The sequence below is a fragment of the Herpailurus yagouaroundi genome, unplaced genomic scaffold (assembly GCF_014898765.1).
Source record: "Herpailurus yagouaroundi ecotype Mexico unplaced genomic scaffold, PumYag 191, whole genome shotgun sequence".
Taxonomy (NCBI): Eukaryota; Metazoa; Chordata; class Mammalia; order Carnivora; family Felidae; genus Herpailurus; species Herpailurus yagouaroundi.
In genome coordinates, this window is record NW_024412422.1 from 10,898,101 (window position 1) to 10,919,543 (window position 21,443).

The window sequence follows — 21,443 nt, forward strand, 5'->3', positions numbered from 1 at the left end:
GACGGAAGAGGATTGGTTGGAGAGGGAAGTATCAGTCCCTTGCTATGAATTGTAATAATTCCATGCAATGTAATAATTGTCTCAATGCTTCCTTTTAGTAGTGCCCTGGTCCCAATTATTTTAAAATTTGATTATATTCTTAGCTTCAGGACCCTGACAACAAATTACACAAATAAGCCAGGTATAATTGTCCGTATTTGGGAAGTTATAAAATCCCACAGTTGAAACTGATGTCGAAAATCAAGAGGCTCACCCTGGGTATTGTATAGAGGTAGGGAGGAAGAGACAAGTCATGTTAAATGAGTGTGCCCTCATTAACTCATGTTAAATGAGTGTCATGTGACTCAGTGTAGCACCTGGAGTAAGGAAAAAAGTACCATCTGCTAAAGGCAACTAATAAATATCAATCTTTTTTCTATATCATCAAGCCAGAGTCCCCAGTCTCATTGATTTCTTTGCTATTCCTTATATACACAAGGCATATTCCTGCCTCAGGGTCTTTGTACTAGCTTTCTCCCTCTAAAACACTTTTCTTTAAGATATTCATATGGCTGAGTCCTTAACTTCCCTAAGTCTTGGCTCAAACTTCCTAAGATCTATCCTGACCATCCTTTAAGAAATTGCTCCTTCCTCCTTTCTTTCCTCCTTTCCTCCTTGCTCCATGTTCCTCCTTGCTTTCTATCTCCCTTCTGTCTTTTTTCTCCATAGCACTTTTTAGCTTACTAATATACAATATAATTTGCTTATTTTTCTTATCTGCTTCCCATGAGGGCTGGATTTGTCTTTATGTTTTTGACTGTTTAGGTTAGCTACTACAGCCCCCTGTCTGGCATAGGTGGGCGCTCAGTAAATAATTGTTCGGTGAATAAATCAATCAATGAGAGAGAAACTATTCCATGGTTATCTCTCAAAATTCCATTGGCCTTTACTACGTTCTTTCCTTAGACCTCATACTGTTCTTCAGAGATATGCCATTCCTTAGAGCTAATTGTTCTGCTCTTGTGAATTTTTGTTGGTGTTAACACTAGTTCCTTTGACATAGATGAACACTATAATTGTCTAGTGAACACAAAGCAGATTTCATCTGTTAAAAATTGTTATTGAAGGAATGATTTTCTTCAATCCCTGTCCTCCTTTAAGAATTCTTTCAATATTGGGGCACCTGGATGGCTCAGTTGGTTAAGCATCCAACTTCAGCTCAGGTCATGATCTCGTGGTCCATGAGTTCGAGCCCTGCATCAGGCTCTATGTGGACAGCTCAGAGCCTGGAGCCTGTTTCAGATTCTGTGTCTGTCTGTCTCTCTCTCTCTCTCTCTCTCTCTCTCTCTGCCCCTCCCCTGCTCACGCCCTGTCTCCCTGTCTCTGAGAAATGAATAAACCTTAAAAAAAATTTTTTTTGATAGAAATGATGGAAGACTTCTTAAGAATGATCAGAAAAATTATGTATTCTGTCCTAGATTTTATCCAAGGTATAGAGAAGAGATAATCCACAAAGCAGGTTTGCAGGGGCAATATTAATAATTTTAAAAGTTGGTTCATTAGCATGGATAAGTCCCCCCCCTTTTTACCAACAGTTACACGTATAATACCCATTTACAGCTAAAGTCTGTAATAGTCTGTTTCTTTCAGGTTGCAAAGAGGAGGTGTGCTGAGATCTCCTTAGCCATTATGGACTTACTCTAACAATACACATGGAATTCAGGAAGATAGTTCATGGAACTATCTGAACAGGCATACAGTCCTTTAGATCACCAACATTAGAATGTAGAACAGCCTCAAGGAACTGAAACCTGGACACTTCCAATTGCTTGAGGCACAATGGTAACTCCTGTTGTCCTAGGCATCTTGTATTACTCTAGAATGGACCATCTTGCTACTCCTCTCTTCTCTGTGGGCATCTTACATTTGATAGGCTCAGCTTGTCACTATTCAATATGGAGCACCTCATTGGGCAGTTTCAGACCACACCATTTCCTAGGCACCTGACTGGACTTCCCCTTGCTCAAGGACTAATTATTTGGGGCTAGAGTAGGGAATTCTGTGGCTCAGACATGGCAGATATATGAAGACAGAACTGCTTGTACTCACATCATGAGATGAGGTCTGTGGGCATAGCAGGTATCAAGGTCTGTGGAGTTTTCCACCAAACACCATCTCTCCTTCACCACATTTCCATAAACAATCATTGGGTGGCAAATCAGTTATTCTTTTTGGTACATTGCTTCTTGTGTTTTTTTTTTATTGGTTTTTTTTTTATTTCTTTTATTTTTTTATTTTTTTTTAAATATGAAATTTGTTGTCAGATTGGTTTCCATACAACACCCAGTGCTCATCCCAACAGGTGCCCTCCTCAATACCCATCACCCACCCTACCCTCCCTCCCACCCCCCATCAACCCTCAATTTGTTCTCAGTTTTTAAGAGTCTCTTATGTTTTGGCTCCCTCCCTCTCTAACCTCTTTTTTTTTTTTCTTCCCCTCCCCCATGGTCTTCTGTTAAGTTTCTCAGGATCCACATAAGAGTGCAAACATATGGTATCTGTCCTTCTCTGTATGACATATTTCACTTAGCATAACCCTTTCCAGTTCCATCCACGTTGCTACAAAAGACCATATTTCATTCTTTCTCATTGCCACGTAGTATTCCATTGTGTATACAAACCACAATTTCTTTATCCATTCATCAGTAAAAAAAAATTTTTTTAAGAATTCTTTCAATATTTAGGAGCATCCAACTTTGGCTCAGGTCATGATCTCGTGGTTCATGAGTTTGAGCCCCACGTTGGGCTCTGCGCTGGCAGTTGGAGCCTGCTTGGGATTCTCTCTGTCCCTCCCTCTCTGTACTTCCCCCTACTTGCACTGTCTCTCTCAAAATAATATATTTTTTAAAAAATATGTTTAAAAATATTTTTAAAAAGAATTATTTAAATATTAAAAAAAAGAATTCTTTCAGTATTAAACAACTGTTTACAGCTTTCATGTGCCATACACTCTTTTGAGGATCAGGGTTACACTGGTGAACAAGATAGATGTGCTCCCTGCAGACCTAGTTGGGGAGACCAACATTAAATAATCACACAAATAAATATATAATTACAAATTGTGATAACTCTAGAAAGAAAAGTTGAGGGCCTAAGAGAAAATATGATGGGGGATCAATTGGGATTGGAGTTCGTGGAAAACCTCTACAATCAAGTACATGTGAGCTAAGACCTAAAGGATGGAAAAAAAAAAGACCTAAAGGATGGATAGGATTCAGCTGTCAAGGAACTTAAACTTGTGTGATAAGAAAGACCATAAATAATTATGAATAAATATGAAACTGCAGATTGTGTGTTAGGAAACATTTTAGGACAAGAAAACAGCATGTGCAAAGGTTCTAGGGTGAGAAAGAACTTAAAATATTTGAGAACTAAAAGAATTCTACTCTGGAACCTATCCCATAGTAACAAAATCAGCAGAGAAGGAGGTGATACATAACAGGTTAGGAATGTTTATTGCAGCATTGTTTGCAGAAGCAAAGAAGAAGAAGAGGAGGAGGAGGGGGAGGAGGAAGAGGAAGAGGAGGAAGAAGAAAACAACTCGGCATGTCTATGACAGGAAGTGTTGAATAAATGATCTTTTTTTAGTAGGCTCCCTGCCCAACGTGGGGCCTGAACCCAAGACCCCAAGATCCAGAGTCGCATGCTCTGCTGACTGAGTCAGCTAGGAGACCCTGGGTAAATGATCTTATGTAGAATATTACACAGCTATCAGAATGAGAACTATTTCTTTGAGATACTAGATGAGAAAAGAAATGTATGCAGAAATATATCATCCCATTTTTAAAACCCTACAACCATAACAACAGCCCCTATACACACATATATATGTATATATATGTGTGTGTGTATATACACACACACACACACACGTATGTATGTATTTGGGTATGGTTTTGTTTCTTTTGTTTTTGCACAAAGTAATCTTATTTGCAGCAAATAAGGAGATCATGGAAATAGCTTTCAAAGCTGTGACTTCCTAAGGGTAAATGGGTACCTTTTTTCTTTTCCTGATTTAGAAAGTATTTGCAATTTATTTATTTTAATTTTATTTTTTATTTTTTAAAATTTACATCCAAATTAGCATATAGTGAAACAGTCATTTCAGGAGTAGATTCTTTAATGCCCCTTACCCATTTAGCCCATCCCCCCTCCCACAACCCCTCCAATAACCCTCAGTTTGTTCTCCATATTTGAGTCTCTTCTGTTTTGTCCCCCTCCCTGTTTTTATTTTTGTTTCCCCTCCCTCATGTTCATCTGTTTTGTCTCTTAAAGTCCTCCTATGAATGAAGTCATATGATTTTTGTCTTTCTCTGACTAATTTCACTTAGCATAATACCCTCCAGTTCCAGTTACATAGTTGCAAATGGCAAGATTTCATTCTTTTGAGAGCCGAGTAACACTCCATTTTGTGTGTGTGTGTCTGTCCCATCTTTATCCATTCATCCATCGATGGACATTTGGGCTCTTTCCATGCTTTGGCTATTGTTGATAGTGCTGCTGTAAACATGGGGGTGCATGCACACCTGTATCTCATGGATAAATGCCTAGTAGTGCAATTGCTGGGTGGTAGGGTAGTTCTAGTTTTAGTTTTTTGAGGAACCTCCATACTGTTTTCCAGAGTGGCTGCACCAGTTTGCATTCCCATAAATGGGTACCTTTTGTTTAGGGTTAGGATGTAGGTATGTATATTTTGTTTGTTTGGTTTTTTTGTTTATTTATTTATTTGGTTTTTATTTTTTTTAGTAATCTGTACACTCAACACGGTGCTTGAACTCATGAACCCAAGATCAAGAGTCACATACTCTTCCAACTGAGCCAGCCAGGCACCCCAGGATGAATAAATAGGGAAACCTTATAATTTGTAGAGGTGGGCATAAAATGGTGCATACACCTTAATGAAAAATGCCTGTACATATATTGTATGTTATGTAAATAAGGCTGAGGCACCTTTTTGGGCAGAGATTTTAGTATTATAATGAGGTAAAGGCAAATGTGGGTCACTCCATAGTCCATCAGGTTTAGCTCAAATGATGTGGGTGTTTTGGACTGGTGAGAGATCAGGGCAGTTGCTGTCCCCTGAGGGGTGGTTTTGGATTTCCTTTGCCTTTCCTTGGTGCATGCTTCCAGTGACCCAAAGAGCTGCTGCCTCCCTTTTCCCTGTTTGGATATATTTTAACAAGTATAGAGAAAAATGTAGAGAAATATTTTAGGCTTTTAGCATTTGTTATAGTCCCAATGGAATGGAAAGAAAATAAGACAAAAGGAAAAAAATTACTATGGAATAATGTTCAGAAAAACATAGAATATAAAATACTAGCTGTAGAATTACTACTAATATGTAGAAATTGAATATAGGGACAAGAACTTAAAGTAACATCAATAAATAAAACATTGTTATGAGTATATGATGAGATTGTAGGAAACTTTATTTGGGATTTCTATTATTTTAATACTGTTTTTTCAATGAAGTAACATTAAAAAAATCATAGAGATTTTAACATCCATGGATCACATCATTTCAAAAAAGATGTTTTTGTTCTTTTGTCCCACTTTGAATTCATGTTATTTTGTTTTATGTACTCCTGTAAGCCACCTGAAATGTTCTCTGTGTCAAAGTGGGATATAAATAAGTAAATAAAGGTATCCTAGCTCTTGCCAGTTTCTTCCCCTTTTTAATCTTTCCCGCACACTGCCAACATGTTATTACTTAACAATATTAGCATGTAAAATAGGAATGATAATAATACCTCATAGGATTAGGAGTGGATAAAATTAGTTAGTACATGTAAAGCATTTACAATGGTACCTGCTATAAGGCATGTTTTTACTTAAAGAGTAGCTATTAATCGTTATTATGTCATATTTTTTTTCTTGGAAATTTGCTTGATCATGGAAGTTTATAGTGGCATTTCTGTAGGATTAAATCCAAATCCAAGAGCCTGCAAAATCTAGTTCTAAATCAAAGAGTCTAAATAAAAATGCCATTTATAATATCACATGTAGCTACTAAGCTCTTGAAATGTGGCTACTCTGAATTGAGATGTTGTTTTGAGAGTAAAATACACACTGAATTTCAAAGTACAAAGTTATGAATGTAAACTATCTCAGTGATTTTTTTATATTGCATGTCAAAATGATGAAATTTGGATATTTAAGTAAAATTTATTAAAATTAATTTCATCTTTTTTTAATGTGGTCTCTAGAAACTTTTACATCACATATATGACTAATATTTTTATTAGATAGAACCACTCAAGATTTTTAAAGTAAAATGCTTTGCTACCTTTTCATCCTGATCTTTGTCCAGTTGGTGTTTTAGATGCAAGGACAGTATACTTAAATTTATTTCTATTAACTTTTATTAAATAAAACTCATTATTTTAAAGTATTCAGATCTTATTAGATCTTAAATCTGTCCTCTAGCTCTCACAACTTGAGTACATTCATTTAATAAATACTGAGTGCCTGTTGTAGGCACTCTTTTAGGTATGTGAGATATTGGGGTGAATGAGACAACATCAGTTGCCTGTGCCCAAAGACGTAGTCTGCTAGGGCGAAACAGCACAAGTAAACAAGATATTGTGGAGTTTGATAAATACTACATCTCTGAGGTAATGACATTTAAGCCGATACTTGAAGGATGAGAAGGAGCCAGTCATGTGATTATCTAGGGGAAGAACATTTCAGACAGGGGGAATAGCTATTACAAATGATCTGAATTGGAAAAGTACTAGACATATTGGATGGATACATGTGGCAAACGCTAAGATAGACTCCAATAGTCCCTGCCTTTTGGTATTCACACTCTCATCTAATCCTTTCTCTTGACTGTTGGCAAGATATGTGGTCAGTAGACTATAGGAAAGGTGATGGAATGTCACTTCAGTGACTTCATTACAGAAAGTTCTGACTTCCATCTTGCTGGGAGGGCATCTTGCAGAAATCCACATGGCAAAGAACTGAGTGAAGCATTTTGCCAACAACAATTAGTTTGGAATTTAGGCCATTAGACCAACAACTCTCAAGAAACTGAATTAGACCAACTTTGTAAACTTGAAAACAGATCCTTCCCCGTTTGAGCCTTCAGATGAGACCCAGCCCTGGTTGATATTTTGATTACAGCCTTGTGACAGATACTGAAACAGAGGACCCGACTAAGCTATACTTGGACTCCTGACCTACAGAAGGTCCTGACCTACTGTTGTTATGCAACAGTGAATAACACACCCACACAACTTGATAAATATGCCCGCTATATTTCCTTTGAAGTTATTGATGAAAGTGTTTTACAGAACTGTGCCAAGTCAGAATGCTGATTCACTCCACTAGAAGTCTTTTTTTTTTTTTTTTTTTTTTTTTTAGAGAGAGAGAGCATGAATGGGGAAGGAGCAGAGAGGGCGAGGGGAGAGAGAGAATCCCAAGCAGACTCCGTGCTGTCAGCACACAGCCTGATGCAGGGCTCAATCTCCGGAACCTGAGCCAAAATCAAGAGTTGGACACGTAAACCAACTGACCACCCAAGAGCCCCAGAAGTCATTTCTAAGTTGATATTGATCAATTAGTTAACACTCCCTGAGGCTTATTTGTGCAACAAATGCCATTAATTATGCTTCCATTTTATCTATATTTCCTTATTTTTGTATCATGAAATTTTTTCATCAAAAGCTTTGTCAAAATCCCATATATACTATGGTAATTGTATCCAAAGGGGATAGGGTGAGTCTGGCATGATTTTTTTTATGAATCCATTCTGTTTTAGTGGTTACTTTTAAAAAAATTGTTTAAAAAGCACACCTTTTGAATAGTTCATTCTAGAATCTTACTTGGGTTCAGTACTGAGATCTTTTTTTTTTATTTTTTAAGTTTATTTATTTTGAGAGAGAGAGCAAGCGAGCAGGGGAGGGGCAGAGACAGGGGGAGAGAGAGAATCCCAAACAGGCTCTGTGCTGTTAGAGCCTGATGTGGGGCTCGAGCTCATGAACTGTGAGATCATGACCTGAGCTGAAACCAAGAGTCAGACACTTAACTAACGGAGTCACTCAGGCACCCCAATGCTGAGGTCTTTGACTTAGGGTTTGCAGATTCCACCATCCTTTCTCCTTGTAAAAATTAAAAATTGAGTTATCACCAGTTTTCTACAATTCCTAGCAATTTCCCCATTTTTACGCAAACTCAGATTTCATTCAGTGGTTTATTGGGTTAACCTGAAAGTTTCTTTGTTCAAGGTTTATTTATTTTTGAGAGAGAGGGAGCACAAGTGGGGAAGGGGCAGAGGTGGAGGGGATAGAGGATCCAAAATAGGCTCTGCACTGACAGCAGCAAGCCTGATGTGGGTCTGGAACTCACAGACTGAAAGATTATGACCTGAGCCGAAGTTGGATGCTCAACTGACTGAGCCACCCAGGCACCCCAGGGTTTTTGTTGTTGTTGTTAATTTAAATTCAAGTTAGCTAGCATATAGTGTAGTATTGGTTTCAAGGGTAGAATTTAGTGATTCATCTTTTACATATAATACCCAGTGCTCATCCCAACAAGTGCTCTCCTTAATGTCCAACACCCATTTAGCCCATCCCCCCCCCACCTCATCTCTAGCAATCCTGTTTGTTCTCTGTATTTAAGAATCTCTTATGGCTTGCCTCTTTCTCTGTTTTTTTATCGTACTTTATTTTTCTTTTCCTTTCTGTATGTGCATCTGTTTTGTTTCTTAAATTCCACATATGAGTGAAATCATGATGCTTGTGTTTCTCTGACTTATCTCGTTTAGCATAATACACTCTAGTTCCCATCCATGTTTTTGCAAATGGCAAGATTTCATTCTTATTGATTGCTGAATAATATTCCTTTGTGTTTATATAGCACATCTTCTTTATCCATTGATCAGTGGATGTTTGGGCTCTTTTCCATAATTTGGCTATTGTTGATTGTGCTGCTGTAAACATTAGGATGCATGTACCCCTTCGAATCAGCATTTTTGTATCCTTTGGGTAAATACTTAGTAGTGCAATTGCTGAGTTGTGGGGTAGTTCTATTTTTATTTATTTTTTTGAGGAATCTTCATACTGTTTTCCAGAGTGGCTGTACCAGTTTGCATTCCCATCAACAGTGCAACAGGGCTCCCCTTTCTCCACATCCTCACCAATATCTGTTGTTGCATGAGTTAATTTTAGCTATTCTGACAGGTGTGAGGTGGTATCTCATTGTAGTTTTGATTTGTATTTCCGTGAAGATGAATGACGTTGAGCATCTTTTCATGTGTGTGTTAGCCATCTGGATGTCTTCTTTGGAAACATGTCTATTCATGTCTTCTGCTCATTTCTTCACAGGATTATTTGTTTTGTGGGTGTTGAGTTCGACAAATTCTTTATACATTTTGGATACTAACACTTTATCCAGTATGTCATTTGCAAATATCTTCTTTCATTCCATCTGTTGCCTTTTAGTTTTGTTGATTGTTTCCTTCATTGGGCAGAAGCTTTTTATCTTGATGAGGTCCCAGTAGTTCATTTTTGCTTTTGTTTCCCTTGTCTCAAGAGACACATCTAGTAAGAAGTTTCTGTGGCCAGTTCAAAGCAGTTGCTGCCTGTTTTCTCCTCCAGAATTTTGATGGTTTCCTGTCTTATGTTTAGGTCTTTCATCCATTTTGAATTTATTTTTGTGTATGGTGTAAGAAAGTGGTCCAGTTCCATTCTTCTGCATGTCATTGGCCAGTTTTCCCAGCACCATTTGCTGAAGAGACTGCTTTTTTTTCCCATTTAACCAGCAAGTTTTATCAGAGTCCTGGAGTATAATTTGTTCAAACCAGGAGTGGTGGATTCATTTAGAGTAGTCAGGTGCTCTCTTATAATCTTTATCGTCAGTTCCCTCTTACAGTGTTTGTTTTACACTTTTTGTTCTAAATATTTTTCTTTTCAGTAGGAAAGACAGAAACATGTTATCCGTTAATCATTACACAATGAATTTCAGCAATGGGATATTTACTGTGTCCCTCTAAAATTCGCCTATTTACAATTCATCCTTTTAAAGTATACAATTCAGGGGTGTCTGGGTGGCTCAGTCAGTTGAGCGTCCAACTCTTGATTTTGACTCAGGTCTTGATCTCACAGTTTGTGGGTTTGAACCCCATGTCAGGCTCTGCACTGGCAGTGCAGAGCCTGCTTGGGATTCTCTCTCTTCCTCTCTCTTTCTCTGCCCCACCCCCACTCATGTGCGCGCTCTCTCTCTCTCTCTCTCTCTCTCTCTCAAAATAAACTTTAAAGTGTACAATTCACTGGGTTTTAGTATATTCATAAAGTGTGCAACCATCACCGCTATCTTAATTTTAGAATATTTTTGTCACCCTAAAAAGTCTCTTGCCCATCAGCAGTCGCTTCCCATTTTCTCTCAAATTACCTTCTTAGCCCTAGGCAACTACTAATGTACTTTGTGTCTGTAAATTTGCTTATTTTGGATATTTCATATGAATGGAATCATACAATTTGTGGTCTTTTGTGATGGGCTTCTTTCATTTAGCATAATGTTTTCAAGGTTCATCATGTTGTAGAATGCATCAGTACTTCTTTTAATTGCTGACTAACATTTCATTATATGGATATACTATATTTTATCCATTTACCAGTTGATGGAACATTTGTGTTGTTTCTACCTTTTGTCTTTTATGAATAACACTGTTATGAATATTTGTGTCCAAGTTTTTGTGTGGACATATGTTTAATTTCTCTTGGGTGTATACCTAGACGTAGAACTGAGTTTATACCTAGGAGCTGAGTAATATAGTATATGTTTAACCTTTTGAGGAACAGCCAAAGTGGCTGCAGTACTTTACATTCTCTCCAGCAGTGTATAAGGGTTTCTCTTTCTCCACATTTTCATCAACATTTGCTGTTCTCTATCTTTTTTATTATAGCTATTCTGGTAGGTGTGAAATAGCATCTCATTGTGATTTTTTTTTTTTTCAAGTAGGCTTCACTCCCTGCGTGGAGCCCAACAAAGACTTGAACTCATGACCCTGAGATCAAGACCTGAGCTGAGATCAGGAGTCAGATGTTTAACCAGCTGAGCCACCCAGGCACCCCAGCATCTCATTGTGATTTTAATTTTTACTTCTTTTTTTTTTTAAAGTTCTTTTTAATGTTTATTTATTTTTGAGAGAGAGAGAGATAGAATCTGAAGCAGGTTCCAGGCTCTGAGCTGTCTGATGTGGGGCTCAAACCCATGAACCATGAGATTGTGACCTGAGTCGAAGTCAGATGCTTACTGACTGAGCCACCCAGGTGCCTCTTAATTTGTATTTCCCTGGTGGTTTATGGTGTTAATCATCTTTTCATGTGATTTTAGTTATTTTTTTATTTTGGGGGAGAAATGTCTATTTAAAACCTTTGCCCTTTTTCAAATTGGGTTGTATTTTTATTATTGAATTGTAGGAGTTGTTTTTTTTTTTTTTTTAATGTTTTTTTTTTTTTGGGACAGAGAGAGACAGAGCATGAACGGGGGAGGGGCAGAGAGAGAGGGAGACACAGAATCGGAAACAGGCTCCAGGCTCTGAGCCATCAGCCCAGAGCCTGACGCGGGGCTCGAACTCGCGGACCGCGAGATCGTGACCTGGCTGAAGTCGGACGCTTAACCGACTGCGCCACCCAGGCGCCCCAGGAGTTGTTTTTTATATTCTCAGTGTAAGTCCCTTATCAGATACGTGCTTTATAAATATATTTTTTTTCCTGTGGATTGTCTTTTCACTTTCTTGATGGTATCCTTTGAAGCACAAACATTTTTAAACAATTTTAATAAAGACCAAAAGACCAATGTATTATTTCTTTTGTTCCTTATGCATTTGTAGTCATATCTAAGAAGCAATTGCCTAATAAAAGAGCTTCCTCAATGTCACAATAATTTTTTGAAATTATCTTTTCCTGCCTTCTTATTAACCAGGTCTCCGTTAGAATATTGTATGGGTTATGTGAGAACTATGAAGTCAGAATAACTGAATTTGAATATTGGTATTACCACATGATAACTTTGTAACCATTGGGGAGTGGCTTCTTTTTTTTTTTTTTTTTTTTTTTTTAGGAGATAAAAGTTCATTGAATACACTGCAAGGAAGTGGCAGGCAGGATAGCAAAGCACAGACTATTGTCAACCTTTTTTTTTTTTAAGTTTATTTTGTTGGGGGGAGGGGTATAGAAAGAAGGAGAGACTGAATCACAAGCAGGGTCTGCACTGTCAGGGCAGAGCCAAATGTGGGGCTTGATCCCATGAAACTTGAGATGATGACCTAAGCCAAAATCAAGAGTCAGACACACAACTGACTGAGCCACCCAGGCACCCCCAAAGGGAAGTGTCTTCTTTAAGCCTCAGTTTCTTCATCTGAAAAATGGGAATATTACTCGGGTGCCTGGCTAGCTCATTTGGTAGAGCTTGTGAGTCTTGATCTTGCTGTTGTAAGTTCAAGCCCCACATTGGGAGTAGAGCCTACTAAAAAAATTTTTTTTCATGGGACTATTACTTACCTCAAAGGTTGTGTTGAGGATTAAAATGCTTAGCATAGAGGGGCACCTGGGTGGCTCAGTTGGTTGAATGTTCAATTTCGGCTCAAGTCATGATCTTATGGTTCGTGGGTTCAAGGCCCGCATCAGGCTCTCTGCTCTCAGTGCAAAGCCCGCTTTGAATCATCTGTCCTCCTCTCTTTCTGCCCCTCCCTCTCTCTCTCTCTCTAAAAAATAAACATTTGAAAAAAAAATAAAATGCTTAGCATAGAGCCTTACCCATAGAAAGTACTTGATAATTGGTAGCTATTAATACTAGAAATCTTTAAATACAGTTTTTTAAACTATATTTAAAATAAAAAATATTTTACTAGGTAAGTGTTTTTCTTGACTTTGTATCCACAGTAGTAACTTGCTCATGGTAGAGGTTTAATGAATATCTGTTAATTTGATTTATAAAATGTAGCAGCCCATTACATTAAGTGAGCTGTGATGTATTTTTTTTAAAAATGCTTATTTATTTTGAGAGAGAGAGTGCATGAAGGTGTGCACACGTGCAATCAGGGTAGGGGTAGAGAGAGAATCCGAAGCGGGCTCCGACACTGGGCTCAGTCCCATGAACTGTGAGATCATGACCTGAGCCAAAATCAAGAGTTGGAAGCTTAACTGACTGAGCCACTCAGGCTCCCTGAGCTGTGATATATTTGAACTTACTAAGAAACTAAGTAAAAAGAGAAAACTAAAAATAAGTACCACCCGCTTCATTTGTGCGTGGATTAGCCTTTGCAGAAAAGGAAGATGGGAAGATTATATTTCCAAAGACATTTCAAGGGGGAACACTGCTTAATATACAAAAAGCAGGGGGCTAATTTAGAGAGAAAAATGGAAAAGTAAATCCCTGAATGGGAATTTGGTCAGTGGCATAAGACATTTTAGAAGAAATGCCAAAAGAGAAAAATTGTTATGTCAAGAGCAGCAGACTGATTTGGCATGGCTGTTTCCCAAACAATTTGAGATTTGTTCTTGATTGAGACAAGAGTCCTTTGTCTAAAAGCATTCTCTTATCACTTGGTGAGACTGTCATTAGTTCCCTCACCCTTATTAGATAGATGTATGATTAGAGGCCTCAGAACACTCTCTGAGACCTTATGGTAGGGATTTTTGATCCAGAAATTTACTTGTATTTTTTTTATTTGTTTATCTAATAATTTAAGCAAAGTGGTTAGAGTGTACCTCCACTTAACAGTTTCCCATCAGAACCTGTTTAATGATATCCCTTCTTCTACTCCACACTAGATTCTTAACCTCACTTGAATAAAAGAATCACATTTAAATTACTGAACCCATGCACATGATCCAATTTATGTTATCAGTTAATATTTGTAGAATGTATGAAAGTATGCTTAGATGAAACGTAAGTGGTTACATAAATGAAATGGTCTTCCTTCTCTGCTTTCTCTGTACTCTAGTCTTTGTCCAAATTTCACCAGTTCTTCCAAATTGGTTCAAACGACAGTGTATTTTTTTATCAGATAATTTGAGATTTTGGTATAAAGGCCATTTTTCCTACTGTATTATAAGCTCCTGGAAGTCTTGGTCTGTCTCTTGTCTTTATAGCTTCTGTAGCATAATGTTTTGCACAAAGTTGATATGTAAATATAAGTATATTAAATGAATCATGTAACTTAATGTATTTCTGGTGGGAATTTTTGGTATAGAATATTTAAGATGTTACTATTAACTATGAGATATTAACAACAACTGCTCTTCACAGCTTTTCTTGGTATTACTAAAAATTTATTGGTCGCTTCAATATACAGTCTCCCTTTTCTGCCACAGGCTTTTGTCCCTAAACATGGCAAGCTTTAAGCAGATCTCTCTTCTTCCTTATTTTTCTGTCTCTTTGTTCTGTTCCATTTCTCTCTTGCAGCTCTATTTATCTTTTCATTATGACTCATTCTATTTTTTATCATTCCTGCCTCTTGCCCCTTCTTACAATTCCTAATGCTTTTTAGAACTTTGTTTCCTTGTCACCTGCTCTTTCTATTTTTGTTCTTTCTGCTTGGCTTTCTCCTCCACTTGTCGCCACCTTCTCTCCTTGTCCTCAAGATACAGGGCTGGATTGGGTAGGGAGGAGCCCAGCTGGGCTAGGGGTGGAGCCACCAGTTCAGTGTTTAGGGACTCAGAACCTGAGAAGGATCACGCTCGTTAAGCATAGCTGGACTGAAGTCCCTATGGCCTTCCGGCTGGAGGCTAGCATTCTGGAGGACAGTTGGGACTTGGTAAGCCTAGAAGTTGTCCCTTTCCTTTTTTTGCTTCCTGTTTCTTCCTCCTTGTTTTGTATTTCTCACTCACAGTATCTCTTGACTATTAACTTTTTTCTTCCCATTTTTTATTGCTTACTATTCTATTTTCTCTCTGTGTAGCTGTCCATCAACTCTATTTAGTATTTGTTTGCTTTTCCTATTACCCATTCTTTTCGCACATCTAGCTCTTCTCTCTCAAAATTTAACCTTATCTACCTCTTCTCCATTTTGTTCTTTCCTTTGTAGATTTTCTCATCCAGTTCTCTTTACATTTAGTCATTTTGCATCCACCTCTCTATTCTTTTTATCTTACTGGTTCCCAGAGATGGAGCAATAAGAGAGTAAATAAGGAGCCACCCTGCCTTTCCAGGGGCCTTTCTACTCATTCTCAGACCCGTAGGGTATTTTGATAGGCACTGAAGAGTTTGCTCTGCACAGATATTTAATAAACAGTGAAAATGGAGTGAGGTTGAATCTTAAATGTAAAAGACTTAATTTTATTCTCACTTTGTTTTTATTTAGATTTTCTCTGCAATACAGTGGATACAATTTGTTATGGCTACTCTGAGGTAGGTTTATTTAATCTCATGTACTATAACTTTATTGTAAGCAAAACTGTAGAATTCTGAAGTTTTCTACTTTTTCCCCCTAGGTATTTGTTTATACTCTTAAGAGATAAATGCTGTTCTTTACCATGTTGACATTTTCTTAATGTTTTATGTATTTACTTTTTATGAGAGAGAGCGTGCATATGTGTGCATGCAGGGGAGGGGCAGAGAGAGAGTGGGACAGAGGATCCAAAGCGGGCCTACGCTGACAGCAGAGAGAGTGACACTGGGCTTGAACTCACGAACTGTGAGATCACAATCTGAGCCAAAGATGGATGCTCAACCATCTGAGCCCCACAGGTGCCCCACCATGTTGACATTTTCTGATTCATAACATGTAGCGTCAACAACAACAAAAAAAGCAGATTGAGAGATAACATCTGAAAGTCAAAGGACTTAGGATTGATTTGCAAAGTCAGTAGCAAAGTGCTTGCTTTGGCAGCACATGTACTAAGAATTGGAATGAAACAGAAGAGAGTAGCATGGCCCCTACACAAGGATGACACACAAATTCATGAAGCGTTTCATATTTTAGAAAAATGTGCAGCTTATTTTGCACCTATTATATATCAATAAAGCTGTAAAAAATTATTAGCAAAGATGAAGGTGCCCCAGTAGTCCTGTTTTAATGATCACCTTCTATCTGTCAGTGTTATAGGTTCAAGTTCACTTATTGCCTCTGCTGTATTCCAGAATATACAGAAATCTCCTGAGGTGAGCAGTCTCTTTTTGTGGTGGATTTGAACTTTTAGTGACTTAGCCTTTGATGTTCGTTTGTTTTTTTGAGAGAGAAAGAGAGACAGAGCGTGAGTTGGGGAGGGGCAGAGAAAGAGGGAGACACAAACCTGAGGCAGGCTCCAGGCTCTGAGCTGTCAGCACAGAGCCTGATGTGGAGCTGGAACTCACAGACCACAAGATCATGACCTGAGCTGAAGTCTGACGCTTAACCGACTGAGCCATCGACGCACTCCGGGAGTTAAGACTTTGAAATAAATAAGAGAAATGTCACCTGTAAATAATGGAATAATTCTATGAATTACTTGTAAATTTGTCATTATGATACATTGAGATATTTTACTTTTTTAAAAAGTTTTATTTATTTATTTTGAGAGAGAGAGAGAGAGAGAGCCCCCTGCACGTGCAAGTTGGGGAAGGGCAGAGAGAGAGGGAGAGAAAGAGAGAATTCCAAGTAGGTTCTGCACTGTCAGCATCAACACAGCCTCCAAATTCACAAACTGTGAGATCATGACCTGAGCCAAAATCAGGAGTTAGACGCTCAACCGCCTGAGCCACCCATTGATATTTTAGGCACAGTCAATAGTTTTCCCTTTTCTTCTAAGTAATTATTTTTAACTGTAACTGACTGTGGAGAGACTGCCTACTAAATGTGCATTTTTTTTCTTTGCTATGCATTGATTATTAAAGTTAAGGAAACAGAGTGCTGTGTGAAGCCTATATTAACTCTAAGCACAGTAGGGTCCTGTCAAGAGGTGAGTTTTCTGATATTGATATCTTGGTAAAATTGTTAATGGAGCTAGGAAATAGTTCAGAGACTTTGTTGTACAAAAGATACTAGTTTTGCTGTTCAGGCCTTCTAGGAAATTACAATACATCTTATGTAAAATTATTTATACCAAAAAGATCAAGTAAAAAATCTTCCTGTTATTGAGGTACAACTGACAAACAAAAAACCTTCCTGATTGAGAGAGGACTAGGAAGAGTGATGTATTTCCTAGCTACAAACAGATTTTAACAGGGGCGCCTGGGTGGCTCAGTCGGTTGAGCGTCCAACTTCAGCTCAGGTCATGATCTCACGGTTCGTGAATTCGAGCCCCGCGTCGGACTCTGTGCTGACAGCTCAGAGCCTGGAGCCTATTTCAGATTCTGTCTCCCTCTCTCTCTGACCCTCCCCCATTCATGCTCTGTCTTTCTCTGTCTCAAAAATAAAAATAAACGTTAAAAAAAAAAAGATTTTAAGAGAAATGTGAATACTGTTTCTCTACCCAGGCCAAATGGCAGAAAACTAGACAAAATGTAGTTCAGGACATATATGGGAGAGCTTTTGTATGTGGAAAATGTCAGGTTTTATTGGTCCACTTTAATAATCAAAATAGCTTTGTATGTTGAACACTTTCTGAGTTCTAAGCTGGGTGCTTCACAAACTTTATCTTATTGGCCCTCACCACTCTCCCATGAGAATAATGGTAATAGCTCCATTTTACTGATGAAGGAATTGAGGCTCAAAGTTATGAAATAATTTGTTCATGTTTCACAGTAAGTAGAACAGAGATTTTCAAAAGTCCTAACTTTTTTTTTTAAATGTTTGTTTATTTTTGAGAGAGCATGAGTGGGGGAGGGGCACAGAGAGAGGGGGACAGAGAATCCAAAGCGGGCTGCAAACCCAATGCAGGGTTTGAACTTGTGAACCATGATATCATGACCTGAGCCAAAGTTGGATGCTCAACTAACTGAGCCACCCAGGTGCCCCTCAGAATCCCAACTCTTAACTACAGTCCCCTTTCAAAGTAAACATTATGTTTATTATTTATTATATTCTAGACAGATACACCATTTTATTAAAATTTTTTTTTTCAACGTTTATTTATTTTTGGGACAGAGAGAGACAGAGCATGAACGGGGGAGGGGCAGAGAGACAGGGAGACACAGAATCAGAAACAGGCTCCAGGCTCTGAGCCATCAGGCCAGAGCCCGATGCGGGGCTCGAACTCGCGGACCGCGAGATCGTGACCTGGCTGAAGTCGGACGCTTAACCGACTGCGCCACCCAGGCGCCCCCAGATACGCAATTTTAAATACATTTTCCATTCAATCCTTAAAACAACTTTGTGAGGTACATATTACTAATCTGATTTTGTAGTGAGGAAATGGAATCCTAGTAAGGTTGAGGGACTTTACTAAGGTCTTATAGCCAGGAAGTTGTTAAAGCCAGAATTTGAGTACAGGATTGCCTTCTTCCAAAGCCTTTCACCATATATACTTTTTAAACCACTGAAGTATGATACCTAATGAAGATAGAGTTTTAAATTTCAGATGTAGAATGTGACTCTGTAAGTAAAACTAGAAAATCGAAGTCTTGATACTATATTGTCATTGTCTGCCAAAGTAATTTTAGGCCACACATCTTCTCATGATTCAGATTTCCCTAATGTTTCTCTCCTTTGCTGAAATTTGAATTGATATGTGTTTAAATCAATAACGTATTAGTTACATAGTAGAGAGAGCTAAACAGAGATTCTCAGTCTCTGCATTATTGATCTGTTTGGCTGGATGAATATTTTTTATGGGAGGTTGTTCTGCAAATTAGGATGTTTACCAAACTTTACCCACTAGCTAGAAGCTAATCTCCTCCCCCCACCCCTGGGATTGTAAAAACCAAAATATCTTCAAATATTGCCAGATGTCTCCTGGAGGAGGCACAATAGCTCCTGGCTGAGAACCACTGCTCTAAAGGTGACCTCTCACATGATAGTGGGTTGGAGCTTTATAAAGATATGACCTGTAGTTTGGCCTAGGATGTGACCTTTAGTTTCTCTGGCTTTAGTTCTTATACCTTTCACACAACCTGAGCCTAAAGGACTTTAGCAATCACTAGTTCACTGGTTCCCACACATTCTGTTTTCTTGGTGTAGGAAACATTCCAATTTTTCCAGGTTAAGAATGTTAGTCATTTTCCACTGTATTCCTTTATTCTTCACCAAAGAACATTTTTAACAGCATAAAATGAAAGGCTAATATGAAAAAGACAAAAATAGTCTATTAAGTTAAAAACAAATACAGTAAACTGGAAAAATCCATGGGGAATCTTTGAGGGAACTAGCTGATAAAACAGTGACTCAAGAGAGGCAACCTGAAGAGAGAAGAAAGTGGCCCAGGCCAGCCAATGTTAAAAAACACTCAAGGGGCTCCAGGGTGGCTGAGTTGGTTAGGCATCCACACAGGCCCAGTGAGGAGCCCAATGCAGGCCTCGAATTCGCTAACCATGAGATCATGACCCAAGCCAAAATCTAGAGTCAGACGCTTAACTGACTGAGCCACCCAGGCACCCCTAAGGATCACTTTTGATATTGTGTTGATTTCACTTGAATAGAAATATTGGGAAGCAGTTTTAGAAGAGCGTTAATAAGAACTGTTTTAAGTCTTTGATCTCACCAGGGAAAACCTTTCATTCAGAGCATTTCCTCCCCTCTTCACCTCTTATCCTGCTCTTGATTTAATTAGGTTCAAATTAGGCATGTTTTCTTAAAAGAGTTTTTGCTTTCATATTTAGGACTATGTCTTATGCTTTTTTGTGTCTTCTGTATTACCACACATTGTGCTGGTTGTACTTTTCCTTAAACCATGGGTTACACCGTACTTTTCTTTGTATTACCTTTGACATGAAACACAGGCAGGGTGAAATTTTTCTTGATTTCAACAATGGGTACTCAGTTAATTTTTGTTGTTTGTGACTGATTTTATCTCCTGTTACTAGAACTCATGGTTTTGTAATCATGAGTGAAAATACATAAACCTCTTTTTATCCATTTCCCTGCCAAAGACTTGAGGTATGCTTTAATGGCAAACAGTTCTCTCTATATAAGGCTATTTATTGCATCAATAACCATAAATAAAATTACATTCTTGCTCACAAAAGCCTGTTGGCTGCTTTTCTCTTCCAGAGTTTGTGTTCAGTTTTAATTTTTTACCCATTAACAGTTATAAACTTGTGGGAGGTCATGGGCCAGTAGAATCTATGAATGTGCCATCTGGATACAATTTTAGCAGGCTTACCCAGAGCAAAGGCTATATATGGTTAAAATAATAATCACATCTGATATTTATTAAATATAATTTAAAATGTTATTTCACTTGTTTTTGTTTCTGTTTGCCAAAGCAACTTGACCATTTACCTCTCTTTCCAGCGTATTAGTATCTTAGCTTTCCTCTCGTTTGGAAGAGGGTTATGAGAAAAATTCCCTTTTGTACAGCTGAGATTGGTTTTTATATTGAGTAGTATATGATGATAACTTTAAAAAATTTTTAATTTACTTTTTATTTTGATATATATCAGATGTAAATTAGAATTCATAAAACATGTATGTATTGTTTAAAGAATGATTATAACCACTAAGGAGAAGAAATAGAAATTGCCTATACCCCAAAACAAACCTGTGCACCCTACTGGTTATAATTTTCTTCCTCACCTCTGGAGGTAACCACTATCCAGACTTTTGGGATCTTAATTTCTTTGTTTTTATTTACAGTTTTGTCAGTAATGTATGTATTTCTAAACAATTTAGTTCAGCTTGTTTTTCAACTTCTTATAAATGGATTAATACTGTATATGTTTTTTAATATATATATTGTTTTGTGGTTTGCTGTTTTTTGTCAGTATTATTTGTGAGATTTACCCATGTTATGTATAGTTCTGGTTCATTTCATTTTCATTGGTGTTTAGCATTTTGTATTATGAATTTACCACAATTTATGTATCTAGGTTGCTATAAACAATCTTGTATATGTCTTCTGGTGCATACATGCACACATTTATTTACCTAATAATGGAATTGTTTTTACCTAATAATGTAATTGTTGTATTTACCTAGTGTATTTACCTAATAATAGAATTGTTATAGGAGATGCATGTCTCCTAGATAAACCAAACTTTTTCCAAATGGTTCTGCTAGAAGGGTCTTTACCCGGTTGCTTCATGTTTCCATTAATACTTAATATTGTCAGACCTAAAAGATTTTTGCCATGAATATATAATTTTTTTCTTACCGTGAATTTAATTTTCATTTCCTTGATTACTAATGAGGTTAGGCATATTTTCATATATTTATGGCCATTTGGACTTCCTGTTAAGCACCTGTCCAAATCTTTTGCCCATTTTTTTTTATGTATATATTTTTTATTGCTTTCTAAGAGGTTTTGTTTTGTTTTGTTTTTGTTTTTCATATTGTTTTGATGCTGGTCCTTTGTCAGTTTTATGTGTTGCAAATATTTTCT

At 37.6% G+C, this 21,443-nt stretch overlaps 1 protein-coding gene and 1 non-coding gene across 6 annotated transcripts in view; both read left to right on the forward strand.

The window, feature by feature from the left end:
• Positions 1 to 21,443, forward strand: part of TMEM116 (transmembrane protein 116) — a 155,044-nt gene that overhangs the window by 2,546 nt on the left and 131,055 nt on the right. The window contains exons 1-3 of one of the 5 annotated variants that reach the window (XM_040443856.1): positions 14,686 to 14,803; positions 15,350 to 15,396; positions 16,086 to 16,149. In XM_040443856.1, coding sequence (XP_040299790.1) covers positions 14,756 to 14,803; positions 15,350 to 15,396; positions 16,086 to 16,149 — 159 coding nt within the window. In that variant the 5' untranslated portion in view covers positions 14,686 to 14,755. Of the gene's footprint in view, positions 1 to 14,685; positions 14,804 to 15,349; positions 15,397 to 16,085; positions 16,150 to 21,443 lie in introns of those variants that run through there. The other 4 variants (XM_040443860.1, XM_040443857.1, XM_040443858.1 and 1 more) reach the window with 4 other exon arrangements.
• On the forward strand, positions 15,862 to 15,969 carry LOC121010491 (U6 spliceosomal RNA). Its single transcript, XR_005781202.1, has one exon. It is a non-coding gene; the product is annotated as a U6 spliceosomal RNA (small nuclear RNA).